The sequence below is a fragment of the Neomonachus schauinslandi genome, chromosome X (assembly GCF_002201575.2).
Source record: "Neomonachus schauinslandi chromosome X, ASM220157v2, whole genome shotgun sequence".
NCBI classification, from domain to species: Eukaryota; Metazoa; Chordata; class Mammalia; order Carnivora; family Phocidae; genus Neomonachus; species Neomonachus schauinslandi.
The window spans coordinates 46,153,902-46,177,640 of NC_058419.1; the positions used below are offsets into that span (position 1 = coordinate 46,153,902).

The 23,739-nt window shown below is 42.8% G+C and overlaps 2 protein-coding genes across 4 annotated transcripts in view; one reads left to right on the top strand and one right to left on the bottom strand.

Moving 5' to 3' along the window:
* On the bottom strand, nt 1–2,707 carry LOC110585709 (60S ribosomal protein L36a). The gene is made up of 5 exons (XM_021695869.2): nt 2,597–2,707; nt 2,074–2,179; nt 1,811–1,878; nt 360–482; nt 1–74 (listed from the first exon to the last, which is right to left on the bottom strand). The coding sequence occupies exons 1-5, from the start codon at nt 2,705–2,707 to the stop codon at nt 54–56; spliced, it is 429 nt and encodes a 142-aa protein (XP_021551544.1). The 3' UTR covers nt 1–53.
* Nucleotides 2,708–6,047: 3,340 nt separating this feature from the next.
* BTK (Bruton tyrosine kinase) overlaps nt 6,048–23,739 on the top strand; it is a 32,676-nt gene continuing 14,984 nt past the window's right edge. The window contains exons 1-5 of one of the 3 annotated variants that reach the window (XM_021695799.2): nt 6,048–6,255; nt 15,099–15,269; nt 15,809–15,907; nt 19,134–19,202; nt 20,775–20,856. In XM_021695799.2, the coding sequence (XP_021551474.1) occupies nt 15,129–15,269; nt 15,809–15,907; nt 19,134–19,202; nt 20,775–20,856 (391 nt within the window). In that variant the 5' untranslated portion in view covers nt 6,048–6,255; nt 15,099–15,128. Of the gene's footprint in view, nt 6,256–11,636; nt 11,716–14,502; nt 14,505–14,813; nt 14,970–15,098; nt 15,270–15,808; nt 15,908–19,133; nt 19,203–20,774; nt 20,857–23,739 lie in introns of those variants that run through there. The other 2 variants (XM_044911510.1, XM_044911509.1) reach the window with 2 other exon arrangements.

Below are 23,739 nucleotides of genomic sequence, written 5' to 3' on the forward strand. Positions count from 1 at the left end.
TGAACATAACCTCAAAATTTTATTGTCTTCATAATATTAACAAAATATGAAGCTTAGAACTGGATCACTTGGCCCTGTAATGGAACAGAAAAAAAAAAAGTGAGTTTTTTTATTTTGCAAAGAACCTCTGTTCTCTCAAGTACACGGTCTAGCCCCCTAAAGGGATCACCACCTTTTAATTAAGTCTCCTCATTATCCCTCTACTACTCATGCCAAAACCAACACCAAAAGCCTCATACCTTCAGCTATGGATCTAGTTATTTTAAGAGGACTGCCCCATTCCTGATTCCACCATCATTAAGTGGGGAGAAATGTTCACCTCTCCCAAAAGATTGCACCTTCCACCCATAATTATATACCTTTCTCTTCTTATCTCCTCCCAGTTCAAAATGCTTGCATCTCTTAATAGCCAGCATTCTCTTAGATCTGCAATTGGGCTCAACACATTCAAGCCTCAGTACAATCTTCTTTGTAGTTTTAGCCTGGAAAAAAATGAAGTCAACCCCTTCATAAATCACTGCAGAAAATCTTTCTTCAAAATAGGACTGTTGGGTTAAGTACTACTTAAAGAGAAGCTGTGCAAATGACCGAGTTGTGCCAATTTGTCTTTAGCTATAGGGAGAAAATAGAAACGTAAAAACCAGTGCATTTAAGAGGAAATTTAATAGCAATAGTAGAAGGTTATCTAATTGCCATCAAATTCTCCATTCCCATCAAACATCCCAAAGAGCTTCTTATCAAACAGGCATTCATCACACCACCTTGAGCTTGTGGCCTTTCACCAGCTCATAGTTGGTACTCCCCACAACCAAAAATGGGTCAACCAAGTGTACGACACCGTGAACTAAACATAACTTTCTCACTAGGGTTAATAATTGTTACTTTAGATCTATCAATTCTCTGGAGACTACCTAAAATTATGTCTACAATTTATGTGCATTCAACTGTATTTATTTAACTCAAGGTACACTAATAAACTTTTTAAGTCTACTCCTATAATTAGAATTCTACTTCTGCCCGTTCACAGTTCTCAAAAGCCAAAGCCTAAGCAGAATCTTACCACCTTCTCAACAAGTTAGCTGAATGTGAAAAGGTGATCCGGCATTCCTTTTACCACCTTGAGATCAAACCATTTCCGGCACCTAAACGAACACTAACATTATTCCTTAGTCTTTCTGGAACAAGGCTGAATGAGCAAAGCGCCAAACAAAAGAAATGCTGTGCTCATAAGAATGCTATTCCAGGCACTGTGTACTTTAAGGGGTAGCCAATCACCTAGGGCAGAACAGGAACTCATTTGGCCTGGATGATTGAATGACAAGAGAATTCAGGAGAGCAGCGGAAGGCCTAGATAAGGATGTTTAAGAGCTTTTAAAACTTCACCAGATAGGTAGCAGACTGCAGGCTTCTGAACTGAGAAGCAAAGTAAGAGAGCAGTTCTCACTGCAAGCAAGGGCTAAGGATTCACTAGCGTATGACAGGGGAACAGGGCAAAGGAAAAGGATTCACTGCTGTACTCAAACTTCAGTCCTTAGGAAGTCAGGGCACATTCCTGTACTTGATGTTTGCCTCTTCAAAAAGGGAAGGACAAAAAAAAAATGGAACACTGAGACAGTGCAGGACTGTAGACTAGAGTCAGACCCGGGCTGCACTCCGAGCTCCACTGCCTACTAGACGTAGACAGGTAACGGCAGAGAACTTCACTGAAACTGAAAACACACACCTGTACTGTGCAAGTGTGGGCTGGAGAAAAATGCAAGGTCTTTACCACAGTAAGTGGGAAGCATGGCAAATAGTAATTACGACTAACCTTTTTCCGGAAAATCGGCTTAGTCTGCCCACCATAGCCACTCTGCTTCCTGTCATAACGCCGCTTTCCTGGGAGAACCAAGTTCTTTGTTAGGTATAATAAATCACACCCGCCACACGGAAAAGTCTTCTTACACGTTTTATCTTGGGTTTTCCAGCAGAAATAACAATACCCAGGTTGGGGGGGGGGGTGCGCACGGGGCTGCTCATGTATTATATGAGTTCCCGAATGATTAAAACCGCATTATGTATAGACCGTCTTACCCTGGGCATAAAGAGAATCTTTGCCCTTCTTGTACTGTGTCACTTTGTGGGGCTGGTGCTTGCCACACTTCTTGCAGAAAGTCCGGCGGGTTTTAGGAACGTTCACCTAGGAAAGAGTTCAGAACGCGCGGCGTTATCAGATACCAATTTCACAACGCCCTAACCGACGCAGCTGAAGCCAAGACCTCCCAGGAGGGCTCGACTCTCAGACCGCTCGCTAGCACACAACACTCGACCAGAAGCTGGTACAGCCGCACGTGCTTCAGGTCCAGCGGCCTCCGCGGGGCCCCGAAGTGGAGCGCGCGCACGTCCCCTCCACCCCCGGCTAAGTCTACCTCTTTGATCCCATCACTTCATTTCCTGGCCCCGAAGCCCAGTGCCTTCGGGGTCGACCCCGGCAACAATGGGTTTCTTTGGTACTACGAGTCCACACGTGGGCCTAAAGCCAGCCTGGGACGGCCTCGGTCAAAGTGGGCGAAAAGATTAAACTGGATGTTACCGGGACCGCTCCCCCGGGTCCTACCATGTTTGCGGGAGCGCTATCGACACGGAAAGAAAGAGGCCGGGCCGGAAATGGAAGTATATAGGAGGCTTCTGGTCGCTCTTGCTCATGGGAGTCGGCGAGAATGACCATAGAGTCTAAGACTCTGTGAGCACCGCCCTCTGGCGGCTGAGGGGACTCGCTTCGGAGCCGCGGGCGGGAGCTTAAGAAAGGGCTCGGCCTGAGGCGGGTCCTAGCTTCGGCTTGCTCGAGTTCTCCAGCTTTGCAGCTTTTCCTCACTTCATCACTTCTGGCGGACGCCGCTAGGTAGCAGCGTTAAAGGAGGGAAGCCGTGCTCGTTCTAGACCCTCGGGCGTCCCTGTCCCTGTCTCCGAGAGAAGGGACGACTAGGATCAAAGGGAGGGGTCCTACACACCCAGGTTCCGTTACTGTTTCCCATCAAGGACACTGGGAGTATCTTCGACCGTGAACTGCTGGTTAACTGAAGGCTTGGAGGGAGCCAGTGCTCTAATTCGTTTATCACATGGCTGGCTGGTCCATTCAACAAATGTTAATTGAATTCCCATTCTGTGTTGGGCACTGTTCTAGGGGAGGGACACGATGATCAAATAATCTCAGAAGTGTATAATTACAAAGTACTTTGTAAAGTAGTACCAACGGTCGGCATTCAAGCGGCCCCCTTTTATTGAAGGAGCAAGTTGGCTGCCCTGGGTTCTGAAAAGTGACTATGAAACTGTTCAGCTCGCACAATAGCCATCAACAGGCCAAGAGATAGAAAGTATCCAGCAGCTCTTCCCTTCCCTACACACCTGGCAGAAGTCATGTGCTAGGTTTCAAGAGTCTAGCAGAGAAAGACTGCCGGGTACTGAGTATTTAAAACGGATTGTCTCAGGGTACCTGGGTGGCTCAGTTGGTTAAGCGACTGCCTGCGGCTCAGGTCATGATCCTGGAGTCCGGGATCGAGTCCCGCATCGGGCTCCCTGCTCAGCAGGGAGTCTGCTTCTCCCTCTGACCCTCCCCTCTCTCATGCTCTCTATCTCATTCTCTCTCTCAAATAAATAAATAAAATCTTTAAAATAAATAAAATGGATTGTCTCATAAAATTCTCACAGTAATTCTAGGAGGTAGGCGGTACTATTATTCCCATTTTACAGATGAGAAAGTTGAGGCCTTAGGATAGTCAACATTTTGCCCAATGTTCATGGTATTTAGTGGAGCCAGGATACAAACACAGGTGATCTGACTCCAGAGCCTGGGTTTCTTTACCATTATACAATATGCCTACTGTGGCCTGGAAATTATAATAGCTAACAATTACGGAGCACTTAATATATACCAGGCATTTTCCAAACACCTCATATACTACTACCTCTTGTAATCTGAACAACCCAAAGCAGTGTGTACCATTATTAATATTTAACGGGTGAGGAAACTGCGGCACAACAGAGGTGGTTATTTCGTGGAGCTGGAATTTCATCCCAGGTAGTCCTAGCACCACAGCCTTGCACCTAACAGTGACATCACACAGGGCAAGCAGGGGCAGCTGCAGGGTAGAGGCTGATGAAGAGAGAGAACTGAGCAGGGACTCAGGAAGGGGTTCCAGTGATTAGGGGCTATGGGACTGTGAGAGCCTGGGGTCTCCTGCTGGCATAACTCTCCGGGAATACCCATGGGTCCAGAGCTGACTCTCTGATCATCTCCTTTTTGTTGGGTGGTCTCTGGGAAGGAGATAATGAAAACAGTACCCCTACCTGCTACTACATTCCCTAAAGTTTCTTTGCCAAACAGCCAGCCCATAGTCTCAGCATTTTCTTCTTCTCTTTGGGCTCTTAGGCAGTCTTACTGGCCTTTGAGGAGTTATTAGAGGTTTTTGATGTTAGTAGCATGGGAATATGAAGACGGTGAACATGGCCCCTCTTAGTTTAATCAATCTCAGTTCTTTCTATTACACCTTGTGTGATGTGCCTTTGGTTTTGATTCCCTTCACTAATCCTGGTCTCTGTTTTGGACATGCCCCTGCTCATTGATTTTCCCTAACATGAGGCACTCAGAACTGAACAGAGAGTCTAGATCAGGCCTGACCTTGCAGAGTAGGTGGCCTTCTACAAGCAAGCCTCATATCACCTTGGATTTTCTGGCAGCTATGTTACTTATATGACATTTCTCTTTATTACTATCCGCAAAAGCCTCTGAACCATTTTCACAAATGCTCCGGCTATCCCACTTTCACCTGGAGTCTTCTGAGGTTCAACTCGGTACCCCATTATGGGACGTGACCCTTAGCTCGGGTAAAATACCCTTGGGTGAAGTTGGCTTATCACACCAGGTGATCAAGATCTTTTTGCAAACCGATTGCTCTGGTTCCGTCATCCAATCTAGCTCACACAACAGCCTTGCACCATTCGCAGATTAGCTAGGCTACTTTCTGTATCTTCCTCAAAGTTCATTAGTAAAAATGTTGAACAGGATACCACCGAAAACAGAAACTTATATTACCTTGGGAGTCTTTTGAGGTGACACCAGGCCATTTATTTGCACTATTTGGGTGCAGCCCTTCAATCATCTAGACAAGTGTGTTAGGGAAGTGCTCATGGGCAGATGGTAAAAAAAAAAAAAAAGTGCCTAGGTTTATTTTACCCTATCCCCTGTCCCACTCTCCCTTGTCCAGATCCCCCACTGTATGCCTGTTAATTTCCAGTCTCCACCCCCTGATGGATCTTGAGAAGGGACAGGCCATGTGACAACAGGTAGTACCTGACTGAAGAAAAGGGGAGGCAAGGAGAATGTCTGTGACCGACTCTCAGACAGGCGACTAGAGCAGCTGTTCAGAGGTGACTAGCAAAACGATATATGTTGTCAATGAAATAGGGAGATTGTGCAACACTTACTGCCCATCTCTCTTGTGCGCATGTGAGGATTACCCGCTCTGCCGTTCCTACAAAATGTTTTTTAACAAAATCTTGTTGCCTTAAAAACTCCGACAGACTTCTAGTGAGATCCATGCTCTGCTCCTACATTTCGATCCAGCATCTGGGGCGGGGGGGAGCAAATATGGCCGTGCCTGATGTGTCAAGGTGGGCATGCAGCCCAGTCAGCCGGCGCTCTGCGGCAATCCTGGTCTGCGGACACCATTGGCTGCATGTCCTAAGAGAAGCCTCCGAGAGACCACTGGGGCTAGAACATAGGCGAGGAAGTAGTTGAGGACACATTCGGGCTTCGAGTGACATGTTTAGTCGGGTTCACGGATTTACAGAATTAAAGAGAAAGGTATACACGAAGAGTTACTCCCTCAGGCAGAATCTGAAAGGGAGAAAATCAACATCCACAGAAAATGGGGAAGGGCACAAGTCTTTGTGTGGGCTGACATTCAGACATTTTTATCTGTAGGGAAAAAAAAAATGCTTTCTTAGAAAATGACTCAGCAGGGGGAAGTCTTGTCTCTACCTCTCACAGGCTCTGCACTTTGGGGTCCCTTTTGTGAGCACTCTCCATCTTTTGTTACCAAGCTTAACCGGTGTGACCACCCCCCCTCCCAATCTCCTCTGCCTTCAAGGACAGGAGGCTCTAAAGACGCTCTTCCTCATTAGACCCTTTGTTTTGTCTTTGCAGGTCTGCAATTCCCATCCTTCCTGTAAGTCTCCACTCTCTGCTGATTATCCCCACAGTTCTTTAGGTACGTGGTCCCTTTACCTCAGGGAGGTCGGCATGATGACCTGTCTGCTCAACCCAGCCCCATCCAGAGTCTCAGTGGCCCCAGTAATGTTGAGCAGGGCTCTTTCAGAGCACATTCAAGATAGCAGTGTCAGAGGTCCCAAGCAAATGAAGGGCGGGGACAGCTGGGGGTTGGGGGGGATAGGGGCAGCAGCAGGGAACCAGATACCATGCTGCTGAGAAGAAGAAGAAAAAAAAGACATTGGTTTAAGTCAGGAAACAAAAAAAGGGAACTGAGTGGCTGTGAAAGGGTGGGGTTTGCTCAGACTGTCCTTCCTCTCTGGACTGTAAGAATATGTCTCCAGGGCCAGTGTCTTCTGAGATCGAGTCACACCTTCAAAGTCCTGGCAGCTCAATGCATCTGGGAAGCTACCTGCATTAAGTCAGGACTGAGGTGGGTCTGGGGCATGGCGGGGGCTGGGCAGCTGCCACAAATACTTTTCATGGGACACCCCCCCCCCCCCCAACCGAAGGCCGGAGAGAAAGCATGGCTCGTGCCATATAGTAGTCTGCTGGCTAAGGAGACCGACAGAGGGTGGGAGTGTCATCAGCGCAAGGCCCTGGCAGTCCTTCGCAATGATCAGAAGGGGCTGTAAGGGTTCCTTCTGAGTCGGGTTGTGGAGGGGGGGAGACAAGAAGAGCAAAGTGGGACATGAGGTGACCATCTGAACAGGTAGCAAATGTTGGAAGGGGGCACCCCTGCAAAACTTGGCAGCAAAGGAATCTCGTTGATGGTAGTAAGATACAAATAGGCCATTTGGTCAAATACTGCCTGAAGACCCAAAAGGTTGACTTGTGTCCAGAGGCCCTTAGAAGAAGAAAATCTAAGGGGCAGATCGAGAAGACAGTAAAAGTTCAAATGCCACCAGAGGCCCTCAGCCTTTGTAAACTGGGGAAAAGCCCAGGCTAAGTAACCCTAGGTGTAAGCTACCTGCCTGGGGCTGCATCGGGCTGATGTTTGCCGGGAGCGGAGCTGGCTTATTGGAAAGATTGTGTGTGCGCCAACCTCGTGGTAATGTGGGTAAAAGACTGGGCCAGAAGAAAACAGCCTCAGCCTCAGCCCAGACAGTGTGGCCAACCCCTGAGGTCATGGGGAAGGTTTTTCCTATTACCGTTGCCTGCCATGTGCACGGCTTTCTTTTGTCTTCATCATTTCTCGTCTCCTTTTCTCTTCTCTCCTCCTCTCCGTTCCCTCCTCCTCTCCATCCTCTTCCTCCTCTATCTACCTGTATTCCCTCTTCTTATACCCCCCCCCTTTATCTTGTTCATTACCGCATCCCCTGGAACAGAGTCAGAGCTTAATGAACAATTGTTGAATTGCATTAGATTATTCTTGCCCTTTCCTTCCCCTATTCTTTTCCCTTTTTCCTTCCCCCCTACTTTTCTAGTACCTTCCCCACAGGAATGTTGTGAGTAGTAACTGTGTTAATATATAGAAAACAGTTAAAGCCTGGCAATAGTAAGCGCTAATATCTCCATATTTGCTATTATTTTTATTCTGCCTGAGTGGGTCTGCCTAGAGCAAATGGTGTGGCATTTAGAATAAAAGGGATTGGTGGCCCTAATCAAGACATCCTTGGATGAGCTATTAGACCTCCAAATGGAATCCTGGTCCAGTTTCCTTTTTTTTTTTTTTAAGATTTTATTTATTTATTTGACAGAGAGAGCGAGCACAAGCAGGGGGAGCAGGAGAGGGAGAAGCAGGCTCCCAGCTGAGCAGGGAGCCCTATGCGGGGCTCGATGTGGGGCTCAGGGCTCGATTTGGGGCTCTACGTGGGGCTCGATGCAGGCCTGGATCCCAGGACCCTGAGATCATGACCTGAGCCAAAGGCAGACGCTTAACCGACTGAGCCACCCAGGCATCCCCAGTCCTGGCCCAGTCCTGATCATCCAGTTCTCCACGCTCAAAATCCCTCTGACATGTTGCGTGTTTCCAGAGGCAAGACAGCCGCAAAGCCTAGAGGCAGGGGTCTATAAGGCTGAGGGGCTGTCCCCTGTGCCGTTAGCTGTGTGCTAGTTCTGCTCCTTCCTTCATTTTGCATGCCAAGCCCCTGAAACAAGGGTGCTATAGCCTCTCGGGAGCCTCAGTTATTTGATAAAACAATGTCATCCTCCTGATAAGCCACAAAATGCAAATACTCGTGGAACCTAAAGCATTCAACCAAAACAGTATCCCTGAAGGCTAGCCCTGTTTGCTCTGTTCTGACCCTCTTTATAGTCAAACTGTTTAAGCTGTTTATGTTAAAGTCCAAATTGTTGCTTATGGCTAGTGATGTGTTTGTCTGGAGCCCTTTGTAAACCCTGTATGGTGAGAACCAGTGCAATTTTCCATCCACTTCAAGGGTCTTGGTGCAATTTTAAGTTATCATCACTATGATTTACTATTTCCATTTGAGCAAATTTCCTACAGAGACTTTCCTTTCAGTGGACTAGACCCATACCAGGAAGTGACTTAGGTATAAGGGGAAGATACGCCTTTTGAAAACCAGTTTGGATGTTCTCCAAAGAGTCATCCAAAGCAGATACCTGCTGCTTTTTGCCCAAAGATGCTATACTGAGATCTGATTGCTAACTCCTGGCAATAAGGGAGAGCTAGAATTTTCAGTGAGTCAGTGCTCAACAAGAAGCTAGAGACAAGACATTGACCTAACTCACTCCAAAGCTGCTTGGTTATGCAAATGAAGCCATCAGGGGAGGGGGAGAGAGAACTTCTCTGAGGACCCTGAAACAAATGGGCCACGTGTGACTTTCAGTTTCTATAGAGGTTCATGTGCACTGACAGAGGGTGTTTGAAACACAAAAGCCTAATCCCAGGCTTTCCTTCTTACTCTCTCTGAGAAGCATCACCAGATGCCCTGAGAGTTAAAGTTGCTTATCTGAACCTCAAGGAGAAGCTCATCTCACTGCCTTGCTTCCCTAAAAAAAATAAACTATAGTCAATTAGCTCATCCCTAGAAGAATGAAATTCTTCTGAAAATCACTGGCTCAATGAAAAAAACAGACTAGTCGGCAATAAAAGCAGAGTAAAAAAACTGACTAGAAATGGAGCAGAAAATAAAGGAATGGGAAAAGCAGGCTCTCAAAAACTGCTATCTGGAGTGGAAATTGGTAAAGTGCTTCTGGAGACTACTTTGTCAATATATTTCAAAATGCAAAATGCACACACTTTCTGACTTGGTAAATGATGCTTATATAGAGATCCTAATATCATGGAAAAATAATCAGGAATACCGTTAAACAAGACCTTTAGATATTTTGGGGAAAAGGTGTGTTGGGTGGATGGATGGATAGATAATGTCAAGAAATACAACTGTAAATACTATGTGCAATATGATCTCAAACCTAAGAGAAATGCACAGGAAAAAATGGAAGGTAATATGCCCCAATATTAACGCCCTTGGATGATGAGCTTGTAATTGACGTTTTCTTTTTAATGTTCCTGTACTTGAAACATTTTTTATAATGAACATGTGTTATTTTAATATCAAAAGAGAAAATACAGCAACTATTTAAACCAGGGAAAACAAAAACTAAACTGAAAAAGAAGGCCAAAGGGCCACTCAAGTCCAGAGTGAAAGACAGACACCCCAGGAGTCACCCTCGGAGCAGAGGGACAGTGCTGAATGTATTACCACCAATCTGATGCTGAGTGCAAACTTCGGATTAGCTATCTGGCTCTCATGTCCAATGTTAGCATGATGAAAGGCTGAAGAAGAACCAGAGACCCGAGACTTCTTGGAGAGGACTGCAGGAGATGAGAATTTTCCTGGTTAACATGCAGCCAGAAAACTGATTTTGGCTGGAGGGCTTCACCATAAATTTGGTCACCTGTCACGCTGACCATGAAGTTTATCAAATAATTAGGTTTCACTGGTGCCTGGATAGAGCTTTTGGGGAACTTAGCAAGAGTAATTAGGTTTCTATGTTGCTATGGTTATATTCTAAAGAAGACTTCTCTTCTGGTTCCAAGGCCAGGGAATTCTCAGTGAAAATCTCAATCAGAACCTGAGATGCTTCTTGGGACTGAAAAGAGATTTTTGGGAATGTAAATTTAGCCCATCATACTCTAATTTCAGACAGTTGATAATTCTACTAGATTCCATAGTAAAACTTCAGGAAGACAGGACTAAAACGGGAACAAGGGATAACACAAAGCACATAGGCCAACAGATAAGCCAGACCTGGGTTTGCCACTTTGTCTGAGTAACTGAGAATTCATGCTGAGAGTGGAAATTTATGATCACGTGTACAAGGATGTGCATGGCAGCATTGTTTATAATTGAAAACAAGCAATCTAAATATCCATCAATAGGAGAGTGGACAAATAAAGTGTGATGAATTCATCATACAGAATAGTTTATGCATATAGAAATAGATCAAAATGTGTGAACTAGAGCTACCAAGATAAATAAATCATAAGCCATTATACTGGGAGGGGCACCTGGGTGGCTCAGTCAGGTAAGCGTCCATCTTGTGATTTCGGCTCAGGTCATGATCTCATGGGTGGTGAGATCAAGCCCCATGTGGGGCTCAGCACTCAGCAGGGAGTCGGCTTGGGATTCTCTCGCCCTCTGCCCCTCCCCCCACTCGTGCTGGAGCGAGTTCTCTCTCTCTAAAATAAATAAATAAATCTTTTTAAAAAAATTATACTGAGAAGAAAAGCAAGTTGCTGAAGAATATGTACCACTTATATAAAAATGTAAAACATGCAAACCAATACTAAATACCTTTTATGGATATTTACATATCCAGGAATAATATAAAAACATGTCTAGGAATGATAAACTCCAAATTCAAGATATTGTTAACCTCTGAGGAAGGAGGGGATTGATTATAGAGGAGTATACAAGGAGGTTTTGACTCTATGGGTAGTATTTTATTTCTGAAAAACACCGGAAGCAATTATGGCACAATGCTAGGATTTTATAGAGCTTGGTGAGTTCCTGAGTGTAGTGTTATTCTCTGTACTATTTTCAACATTTCATAATGTAAAAGAAAGTACATTCGATCAAAACTTTGTATTCACAGTATACAATAACAACCCTAGGGATAAGAGTGGGTGGGTATTCCATCTAATCTTGTGCTTTTATCCCATCAACAATGAAAAAAATCCTGCAAGGAAAACAGCAAGTGACACCAGTTAGGATCTCCTTGTGGAAGATTTCAAGGAAAATGTAAAAAAATCTGGCAAGACTAGGAAGAGTCCACATGCGGGAACAAGTACAGTTGACAATTAACAGAACTAAATCATCCTTTTTTGCTTGGAGGATTATTGCAGAGGAAAATGCTCCAGGATCCTGTACCTGTACTCTCTCTTATCCCCTGAGCTTACCACCATTTCCTCTTTTGCCAAACGTTCCTAGAAGATGCAGAGGGGTCTGTCCCAACCGCTCTTTGATGATAGCCATGGGGGATGACAGGATGCTGAGGTGGATAGCATCAAAATTCATTGAAGGCAAATATATATATCTGGGAGGGTATAAAAAACTAAAGGTAAAATGATGGGTATATGTATATGTATATCTGGGAGGCAATGAGGTAGGTGTCACAGAAAAAGCAAGGGCTATCGAGTCACAGATGGATGAGGTTGGGCAAGTCACACAACTTCCATGAGTCTCACTTTCCTCAGCTGTGTGTTGAGAGAAATAAATGAAATAATGAGTATAAAATGGCTGATGGGTAGACTGCACTGAGAGAAACAAGAGTTTCCTTCCATTCCCCTGGGCAGAAAAGGGAATAGACAGACTCTTTCTGGGCAATTAAGTAATGCTTTAAAGGAGAAATAAAGAGAGAATGATGTTTCTTGGATAGCCTGGCTAAGTAGCTATTTGAACTATGACTGACTGGTTATTTCTAACTAGCATCTCCGGGACTCTTCCCAATCATAGGCAGGCTGTGTAGTTTTCTGAATTTTGCTCTGGTGTTGTCCCTAATAGTGTTTCTCTTAGCTTGAGCAATGATAGGGTCAAAGGTGGTTTAGTTTACTGATCCTGCAGGTGCTTTTCGTATCAATTCCTTGGCATAGTGCAGTTTGTAAGATGGCTGAACTCTTATTACTCACAAGCATCCTCTTTATGAATTCTGCTGCTCCACAGGGAGCTGGGAGGCTGCAAAAGGTGGCCACTTGAAAATCCTTACATTTGTAGTTTAATAAAGAGAACATTATAATGCTGGAATTCTGTATTTTAAATGAAGACCTCTGTGTTTTCCCACTATTTTTCCTCCTCTTTCTTTATATGAACAACAGTGTGTGTGTGTGTGTGTGTGTGTGTAACATTCATGTCACTTCCGGTTTCCACCCCCACCCCCACTCTCTGAGTGAAGTGGAGGGTCAGCCCTCACAGTGCATCTTTTGTGGTCAAATTGACTGTCAGCTGCTGATATGGTTAGAAAAAAATTTATTTAGAACCTTTCACAAAGAAGTTGCAACTGCCCTCTAACGCAGAGTGTCCATCACACGCCAACCTTCAGGAAGACATAAAGACAGATGCACCTCCTTTCACATTATTGCTGGATGGATCAGTGATGATTAAGGAAGAACTACCACATTTTCAGGCTGTGTGTGTCTGGACTGGATCACAAGGAATTAAGGGGAAAGCAGTCAAAGAAGGGGCAACCAGACCTTGGAAATCCTGGTAATCCTCCAACTCAATGATCTAGCAATAGAGGCCATTTCACCCTTTGCTCAGAGGGGTGATGGCTAGTGAGAGGCTTGCTTACTTCCTCATACTTAGACCAGCACTGAACCCTAACCCAACAGACACATGAAAGGGAGGAAGGCTTCCTCTTGTACAAACTGGATTTGTTCTAAAAGAGAAAAAGAGCAGAGGCAGCGTCCAGAAGGACCTATCTTATAGGAAGTAAGAGCAGAGGCCAAGACTGAAGCGGATGCTGGGTCTGAGCAGGGAATGTGTCCATCAAGAGCTTGCAACAAAACTAAAGGTAAAATGATGGGTATGCTTTATTCAGCTAACAGAAGCAATACTGGATGTAGTTTGTTGGGAGGCTTCTGATCCAATTACTGCTCATGCTACTCACTTTCATTAGGGCTTTATTTTATCCTCTAATTTGAGTCTTTTTGATTGTGAAGAGGTACTTAATTGGAATTCACTGTGGAAAAAATGTGATATTATTACGAGGATCTTGATGAGTTGACAGTTCTTGAGAATATAGTATTATTACTTGGTTGCCACTATATCGGAATAATGGAATAATTTCAATGTTGACAGAAATCTCAGTGGGGTTTGAGCATTAGAAAGTACTCTGGTTGTAAAGTCTTATCAGTTTGTCATTCCCGTGAGACACCATTTAAACCAGGGAGCCAGGGAACTGTGTGGCAAGGTGTGGGAAAAGGTTTGCTCCTTGGCCTGATTTTTCTCAAAAGATCATTTATAAACCATTGAATGAATCCACCACCAGAAGAGAGTAGCATTGATATGGTGAATAAGTGGCAAAGTGATCATTCTGAACATCCCTGGTGTTCCTTTAACCTATTTTTAATGTCTCCCCGGTATGATAATAGAATTTTCTACACCACAGGAAAGAGCAAAATAACGGTGCGGATAGCCTCAGATTGTGATAAAAATTGCTCCCTTGCTTCCCTGGTGTGAGCAATGATCTGTGCTTGGCAGGTAGAAAAATGATGCTGACTTTATTTATTCTGCATCCACGGTGCCACCAAAAGCATAAGGAGTTTAGTTTTACAAAATGTCATCAATGCCCCCTTAAGAAAAAGCCACCTGTAACAAAATTTGAGGGGAGCTGGTGATTTTTTTTCAGTACTTATTTAGCTCCCCATTTTGTGACAGTATTTATATTTTCACTTCATCTTTCTAAGGAAGGTTTGGAATTAGTAATATGCAATTGTGCATCAACTTTCAGTGAATAACTAATATGAAGTGTGTTTTGCGTGAATAAAAAAAGCCAACGGTGATTTTTCATAACTCTCTTTGCATTTCTGTACTTCAGTCACCTAAACTGAATCTTTCTAGAGTATTGTAAATTTGGAGAGGGTAAACAAGTGACTTTTCGTAAATAATCAGAGATGGCATCCATGAGTAAGACAGTTGCATCACTTTTGTACGACAATGTCTAAAAGAACCAACGTAAGAAAAAAAAGAGGGGAAAAACCAAAAACAACAACAACAACAACTCCCTCCCCCCAAATTACTTTTGCAATTTTAGAACAAAGCATCTATCCTTTGTAGCTCAGCCAGTGGTTGATGGGCCAAATCGGTTGGGCAGCAGTTAGTATACGTCCATAACTGCAGGTGCAGCCTCCATATCCTTATTAGACCCCTTGGTTAGCAGACCCCAGAGGGACAATGTTTGAGAAAATTGCACTCACTGTCTAGGAAACTGGGAACTGAAAGTCCAATATCTGCCTCAGTGGAGTTCTGACACCTGCATTATCCCTTCTGGGGATATCAGAGTCAACAGCTGCACAGAGACTTCTGCTGTTCACAGATTCTGCACGTAACATAAAAGGGTGGTTAGTATAAAGTGGCCTCCAGACATTACCAAACACACAGGTACATGTCATTTGACATCCAGAGCATTCCATGGCCTTATACAAAAAGCCAGTGTGTGTGAACTCACGCTGAACCTGTCCTCCCTATTCAATGCGCATCCATTACACCTGAAAACTGGCAGAAGGTGGAGGCTGTGGAAGGAGGATGTCAAGGTAGGAAGAAGGCTCTTCGTTAGCTTTGCACGATTCTGTTCCATTTGAAACTAGGTGGCTAGGCTGAGGGGAAACCAGGAGGGATGAGGATTAATGTGCTGGGTCCTCAAGAACTCTCGTTATCAACAGCACACCAGTGAGCTCCGGAAAGAAGAAGCCATGGCTACAGTGATACTGGAGAGCATCTTTCTGAAGCGATCCCAACAGAAAAAGAAGACATCGCCTTTAAACTTCAAGAAGCGCCTCTTTCTCTTGACTGCGCACAAACTTTCCTACTATGAGTATGACTTTGAACGTGGGGTAAGTTTCTCTGCTGTGAAACCTGACTATCAAGGACTTGGCCTTAGATCTTCCTTGAGGAGGTAGATACTTTTTTGGTCGGAGGAGGGAGGTGGTAGGGACCTAGGCATATTGCAAACTCAGGAAGATGTTTCCTAGCCTAGAACTAACCGCAACCATGCTGGCGCAAAAATTCAAAGGTGCTAAGAAACCATGGGGGGAGCCTTACCATGGAATCTTGCAGTTGGTGATCATTCATTAAATGTTGTTGAGAAGGAAATCCAAGTCTTGAAAATTATTCTTTATTTTTTTATGGTAAAGGCACACACAGTCATCCACTCTTCTATAATATTTGCCCTCTATCTGGTAGTCAAAAAAGTTTAAATTAATAGATCTGGAAGTTGTTGTTTGTTTTGTTTGTTTTTCAAAATGACAGGCCCTGATGGATAGAGTGTGGGTGTCACCTCACTATGTTGAATGATTAGATAACAAAATCTAATCATCTGGTTGCTTAATCACTCCTAATCTTTCTCCATTTTCTTCCTCATTCTCTTTCTCAGAGAAGAGGCAGTAAGAAGGGTTCGATAGATGTTGAGAAGATCACCTGTGTTGAAACAGTGGTTCCTGAAAAAAATCCTCCCCCTGAAAGACAGATTCCAGTAAGTAGAGACCATTGTCAGAGCAGGGATGGGGTGGTTAAGAAACTTGGAACACTTCAACTCTTTGTAAATCGGTAATGCTGTGCAATGTGTTAGAGCTCCCTTACAAAATTCTTCACTCTGTCATTGGTTATACTGAGTCTCAGCATTCTTCCCCCAGATGCAGAACAACTCACCTAACCTTGAAAACGTCTTAACACGAATTTTACGATGACATATCAAATTTTCTTTTTTTTTTTTTAAGGATTTTTTTTTTTTTTAAAGGAATCTCTACAACCAACGTGGAGCTCAACCTCACAACCCTGAGCTCAAGAGTCGCATGCTCCACTGCCTTAGCCAGCCAGGAGCCCCAGTATATGAAATTTTCAAACTGATCAGAGATGATTGGTTTTACTCTCTCAGATACCAGGATCAGATTTATAGGCTTGAGTTAGTCTGAAAGCCAGAATCCTGGGGCTCTGAGTCGTGAGATTCTTTAACAACTCACTCTTTATTCTCTCCTCTCATTTCCCAGAGCCTCCCAAGGCATAACGCCTATGGATTTCTGAGTTGAGGTTTTTTTTTTTAAATATCATTTATTATTTTTTTCCTAATTACAAAAGTAGTGGGTACTTATTATAGAAACTCTAGAAAATACAAAAAAGCACAATAAAGAAGATAAAATCATGCATAATCCCATTATTCAGCTAAAATAACTATTATATGTTGGTACACAGACTTATAGATGTTTTTCTCCACTAGCAACACATATATTCACACTAATATGTATATTATATATTTATTTTTGTAAAGTTTATTTATTTAAGGGGCACCTAGGTGGCTCAGTTGGTTAAGTATCCAACTCTTGGTTTTGGCTCTGGCCATGATCTCATGGGTCCTGAGATCCAGCCCTGTGTGCCCAGCAGGGAGTCTGCTTGAAGATTCTCTCCCTCTACCCCTCCCCCCACTCGCACTCTCTCTTCCTCTCTCTCTAAAATAAAGAAATAAATCCTTAAAAATGTTATTTATTTAAGTATCTCTACACCCAGTGTAGGACTCAAACTCAGGACCCTGAGATCAAGAGTCACGTGCTCTTCCGACTGATTGTGCCAGGCGCCCCTATGTTATATATTTAAAACATAGAATCAGGGGCGCCTGGGTGGCTCAGTTGGTTGAGCGTCTGCCTTCGGCTCAGGTCATGGTCCCAGAGTCCTGGGATAGAGCCCTGCCATCTGGCTCCCTGCTCGGCAGGGAGTCTGCTTCTCCCTCTCCCTCTGCCTGCCACTCTGCCTGCTTGTGCTCTCTATCTCTCTGTCAAATAAATAAATAAAATCTTAGAAAAAAATAAAAAATAAAACAGAATCATACTACACATCTTGCTTTGTAATCTAATTTTTCAATTTAACAATATATGGAAACTTTTCCCATGACAATAGATACTCTTTAATAACGTGATTTTAATGGCTGTGTGGTAGTCTCTATTATGAATATATTCCAATTTGTTCAGCCAATCTCCTATTACTACACATTTGTTTCCAACTTGATATTATAACTATGTTGAGAACATCCTTGCATACATCTTTATGAACTTTTGCTATTCTTTTCCTTATAATAACTTCCTAGAAGTAAAATGTTGTTCTTCTCTTTATTAAATCTGCACAATTTTGTTATGTTTATCTTTTTATTCTATTTTATTTTCTAGCAGTGTAATTTAAATTTCATACACTCCTACAAGCTATGTATGCGAGTATCTCTATTTCTCTACATTCTTTCCAATACCAGATACTTTAAATGTTTGTTAATTTGACAGCCAAGAAAAGTGGTATTTCATTGCTGACTTATTTTTCAATTTTTTGTTACTCATAAGGTTGAACGTTTATATGTCTTACGGTTCATTTACATTTTTCTGTTTTTGAATTGCCTGTTCATTTTTTTGCCCATTTTTCCATTGAAATGTTTACCTTACTGCTAGTACTTTTTAAGAGATCTTGATATATTATGAGTATCAATTCTTAACTGTAATACATGTTGAAAATATTTTCCCCAGTTTTTTGTTTATCTTTGAACTTTGTTTATGGTGTTTTTTTACTTGCTCATTTTTACCATTCTGGGTTTTAAAACCTATGTCATCAAATTAGTTCATCTTTTTCTTAATGAGTCTAACTTCTAGCGTTATAGTGGGAAGTCTTGTCTCCCATAAGATTATATATACAGTCACTTGTGTTTTTTCTTTGTCAACTCATAGTTCCATTTTTTTTAAGCTTTTGAATCCATCCAGAATTTACTTTGATGTATGGCGTGAAATAGCCACCTAAATGCCCCCCCCCACACACACACACCCAAACTAGTGGTTAAATATTTGTCCCACCACCACTGATTGAGTAACCTCCCTTTCCTCGATGGTTTGAAATGCCTGAGGTTTTTTTGAACATGTATGTGCTGGATCCTATGGATATGTGTCCCTACTGGGTTAAAGGAAGCCATCTGTAATCATTAGCATTGTCTATGCAGGAAATTCTTCTGGAGTGACTGCAAAAGACTCCCAGTACCTAAGGAAATCCAAAAAAAGAACAATGCATCAACCAATAACTAGGCTTTCTTTTTTTAAGTTTTTATTTTAATTCTAGTTTGTTAACATGCAGTGTTATATTAGTTTCAGGTGTACAATATAGTAATTCAACACTTCCATACATCACCTAGCACTCATCCCAAGTGCACTCCTTAATTCCCATCACCCAACCCCCCACCCACCTCCCCTCTGGTAACCATCAGCTTGTTCTCTATACTCAAAAATCTGATTCTTGCTTTGACTCTCATTTTTTTCCTTTGCTTGTTTGTTTTGTTTCTTAAATTCCATATGTGAGTGAAATCATATGGTATTTGTCTTTCTCTGTCTGACTTATTTCACTTAGCATGATACTTTCTAGCTCCATCCATGTCATCGCAAATGGCAAGATTTCATTCTTTTTAATGGCTGAATAACATTCCATTGTATACATATACCTCATCTTCTTTATCCATTCATTAACTGATGGGCACTTGGGCTGCTTCCATATCTCGGCTATTGTAAGTAATGTTCCTGTAAATATTGGGGTGCACATATCCCTTCAAATTAGTGTTTTTGTATTCTTTGGGGTAAATACCCAGTAGTGAGATTGCTGGGTTGTAAGGTAGCTCTATTTGTAACTTTTTGAGGAACCTCCACACTGTTTTCTACAGTGGCATATGCTTTCATCTTTCATTGCAGAGAAGGGGTGAAGAGTCCAGTGAAATGGAGCAGATTTCAATCATTGAAAGGTTCCCTTACCCCTTCCAGGTAAGGTATTTTCTCTCATCAGCTCTCAAAGATCCCTGTAATGTAATAATTAGAGTTGGGGTGCAGGGCACAGTGAAGAATACTTGGTCCCAGTGAACAGAATTTGAGGTGGACAAGGAAGCTGAAGTGAGAAATGAGACTGACATGGGCTAAGAGTGTTAGCTTTTCTATTTTCCCAATTTAACATAGTACCTTTTAGTCCCTACACCTCAAAGTGAATCCATAATGGCAGTAACTCTATTATGGTGTGTCTTGTCTATAGTAACTGCATTGAGAAAGATGCTCTGCTGAGTGACCATTTCACTTCCTTCTGGTTCTGCCTATCTGTCTAATGGTGGTCATGTGGGTTGAAAAGACAGAAAAGGGGAGGGAAGGAGTAGTTATTAGGAAGTTCAGTATGGGGAAGGCTTATTAGACTTACACATAAACCTAAATTCTATTCTAGTCTGAAATAACTGAAGAGCCACATAGACATCTGTTTCAAAGATGTATTGTAATCCATGAAGGAGAGCAAGAGCTTCAGATTCAGTCTTCAACGTGGTTTGCTTGTGTCCTGAAAACTCTGTAGGTCACATGTTGTGAATATAGCAGCCTCTGCAAACAGTGAAAGCCAGAAAAGGAAGTGGAAAGTCTCAGGGGAGGGGGCTTTCTGTCATGGATTTATGAGCACAGCAAAACTAACAAGCAAAAAGAAAAATGTGCAAGGATCTTGCTCATGTCCCTGACTGTATCAAAGTTCACAAAACCTGTGAAGGAGGAGTGTTTTAGACATAGTTTTTACTATTGTCTTTCAACAAGATGATGTTGTTTGGCTGCGTAATGCTAAATAACAGATAATTCAAATTAGTTTACATTTGATTTCAGAATCCACTATGTAATGTCTGTTAAGTCTGTGAGGATTGGAACCACATGTCTCATGCACCCCCAGAACACCTAACACAATGCCTTGTACATGTAAAGTGTTCAAAAAATACTGCCTGTTTGATCTGATGACAATGCTTAAAATATACTTTACTTTTTTTGAAGTAAATATATACTTTACTCTTTTGTGGTTCCAAACTTGGTTAATTTTGGCAAGGGGAGGCCACTAGGCAGTAGGAGAAAAATTAGCCATGAGTTAAAATTTTGCTTCATATTATCCAAGTGAATAATCCATATGTACTAAACAAGACTTAAGTTATACAAATCATTACTTCAGTTTCTCTTCTATACAAACTCAAGGTTTAATAAGATCATAAAATATTCTTTGTTGAATAAACACAAATCCTGTCTCCACCAAGGCTGGGGGAAATATTATGAACTAAGTTTACACACAAATTGAAACACAAGTCAAGAGGATCTAGGACTATCTAAAAAGCTAAGTGCTTCTAAGTCCTACAACCCTGGATGTGAATTGTTCAGGAATTTTTCAGATAGTTCACATGACCCCAGCTCCACCGCCAACGGAAGACCCTACCTTTCTTTGTTTTCCACTATGAATATACAACGTTGTAGCTGAAGATTAGTTCCTTCGAAGACTTTCTCCTTTTTTCTGAATCCTAACTGCTGAAGTCTGTGTGTCCATTGCTTCAGGTTGTGTATGATGAAGGACCTCTTTATGTCTTCTCCCCAACTGAAGAACTGAGAAAGCGTTGGATTCACCAACTCAAAAATGGTGAGAATTATTTAGAAAATAAACTAGTTTCCAAAGAAAGAAGGGGAGAAAGTGGGGAGGGAGAAAAAGAGAGAGAGAAGAAAGGAAGGAGAGAGAGAGATGGAGGGAGGAAGGGAGAAAAGGAGAGGGAAAAGAAGAATGGATGGAAGGAGGGAGGTGAGAAGAAAGAGCAGAGGTAGAAGGGAAGGAAGGAATGAGAGGAGGGCGGGGAGGAGGACGACAAGGAGGAAGGATGATAGATTGCATTTTCTCTAATGTTAGTGATAGGATTGAGTTTCATACTCCATTATATGAATAAGAGATAACGTGCTAGACTAAGAGTTTCAACCCAGTTCCACCACGATCTCTCTGGTGCAATTCTGCAATTGTAGGCACCTCTATTTCCCTATCTATAAAACAGTCCCACTCTTTACACCAATTACAAGGGTGGTGTGTTGGGTTATTCAATGGTCATTGCAATATTTCAAATCCTAAGTATAAAATACCTAGTTCCAAAAATTAGATGATCATGAGAGTGCTTGAAGTCAGTGTGGAGAAGCTTCTTCCAAGCCTTCTTCTACCACAAATAAGCTGGGTGACCTCTGGCAAGTAGGCTAACAAGCTTCTTCTGAGGCTTAGCGTTTTCTTCTGAAATAGAAATCATAATGATGCCTGCCACACCTGCCTCCAGAGTTGCCCTAACGATCCAATGAGGTACTGTATGTGAAAGCACGTAGAAAACTGTGAAACACTGTACAGGAAAGCACTGTACATCTTTTCATTATGGGTAAATATTTTCTAAGGAACTAGTTCATGTTCCCTGTTTTGTGAGGACTTAAACTTGAACACAGTTTCAGCGGCTGACATAGACCATACAATGGGCTCAGATAAACTTGAACTCTAAAGGCTTGCAGCACAGGATGCATGCAGACCTATTTGTGTGTATATATAGCCACATGTCAAGTGACTGAGAGATTAACTGGTTGAGTTGACATCAGGAAAGGCTGCCTAGAGAAACAGGAAGGATGGCAGACTGATAACAGCATGGTTGGGTTATTGCATGACAGCCCTTTGTCTTAACATTTAGATTCTGATATTCGGTGGCTCACTGTACCACCCTTATTCACTCCCTTGAGTACAAGTCTGATTGGCCAAAATAAAAATCACCAAATCTTTCAAGCTGAAAGAGGAGAGGAGAGAGGAAGAAAGGGGTCATTTATTGAATTCTTGCTATGTGCCAGACAACGAGCTAGATACCTTATGTTTATTATCTCATTTAATTCTCACAGCAACCTTGGGGTAAAAACAATGGTAATAGCTAACACTTAATGAGCACTCGGTATGTTCCAGGCTCTGTGGCAAGTGTTTCAAATGTACCAGCTTTTCATCCTCATGATAAGCTTATGAAGTATGTATCATTCCCCTATTTACAGATGAGGGAACTGAGGTTCCAAGAGGTTCAGTAACCCGCTCATGGTCACACTCATGGGCACGCTGAGAGGTGAAGCCTGGATCTTTGCCAGATCCCTACGTCTGTAGGACTCCAGAGCCTAAGCTTATTGCATAGTGTCATGCTGCTTTGTTCTCAAGTCCAGAAATTACACCTGTAGTTGGCTGCAAGCTATTCTAGAGTAAGGCCATGTTGAGATTGCACATCAGTGATATCTTGTACCACAAAGCCAGTTCTTGGCATGTTTTGAGGTAAGAGGCTTGCTTTAGCCCTAGGGGGACAAAACAAGCACACAGAGGGCATGTATATTTGCACTTCCTTGGTTCTCTCCACAGTGCCTCATGCAGTGCCTTGCACACAGAAAGGGACCAATAGTTGTGTTAACAGATTTTTCTGTAAGGGTAAACAACCACCAAGGGTGGTTGGGCTCCATGTTGATGGAAAGCTAGGATTTAGTTTGGAAATAGGGGAAGGTGGGACATACTGAGGGAGAACCAGAAAAGGAAAAAAAAAAAATGTGACATGTGCAAGTTAGTAACTCCTTTGCACTTAAACGACTGATTTCAAAACCAGTCATAGATTAGCTTAGCAAATACTTCTAGAGTGCCCACTACATTCAAGGTATGAGCAGTGACAGAGGATAAGAATATCCAGCTTGTAAACTTGGTTTACTGACTCAAATGGCAAACTTATAATGCTGGTTATGCACTAGTATTAAAGTTCACTGGGCAAGTAAAATTACAACAGTAAAAATAAAGCCAAAACAAATAGAAAACACCACCACTTCAAGTGGTTATTAGTGCGGATGGATAGTGTGGGTTAAGGTGCAATTCTGCCTTCTCTTCTCTTGCATTTTACTGAAGGCATTTCATTTCCAGTTGTTCTAGACCTGGGTGTATGTCTTGTTGAACCTGCTTGGGCTCACACATGACCCAGAAAGGAAGCACCTTGCAACAAATACCCACAGTTGCTGGGAGATTTAGGGGCAAGTCCTAACAATCCCAGAACAGCCCCAGGTGCTGGCAATGCGAATTGTGAAATAACCTAGCAGGCACAGAATCCTACTCCAGGGATAAGTTAGCCCGCTGTAGGATGAAATGCACCAACTAAAAATCACTAGCACGAGAAGGGGACTTCATCAGGGTCCTGGCTACCTCTGCAGGGGTACTGGCTATGAAAGTACATGAGGGAGCCTTCTCTGGTGCCGGATCCGAGTGGTGGTCAAACGGTTGTCGACAAATGTGGCTAGTTGTATGCCTCAGATCGCGCACTTTATTATATGTAAGTCATACCTCAATTTATTTTTTTAAAGAATTTATTTATTTATTTGACAGAGAGAGACACAGCAAGAGAGGGAACACAAGCAGGGGGAGTGGGAGAGGGAGACGCAGGCTTCCCGCCGAGCAGGGAGCCCGATGCGGGGCTCGATCCCAGGACGCTGGGATCATGACCTA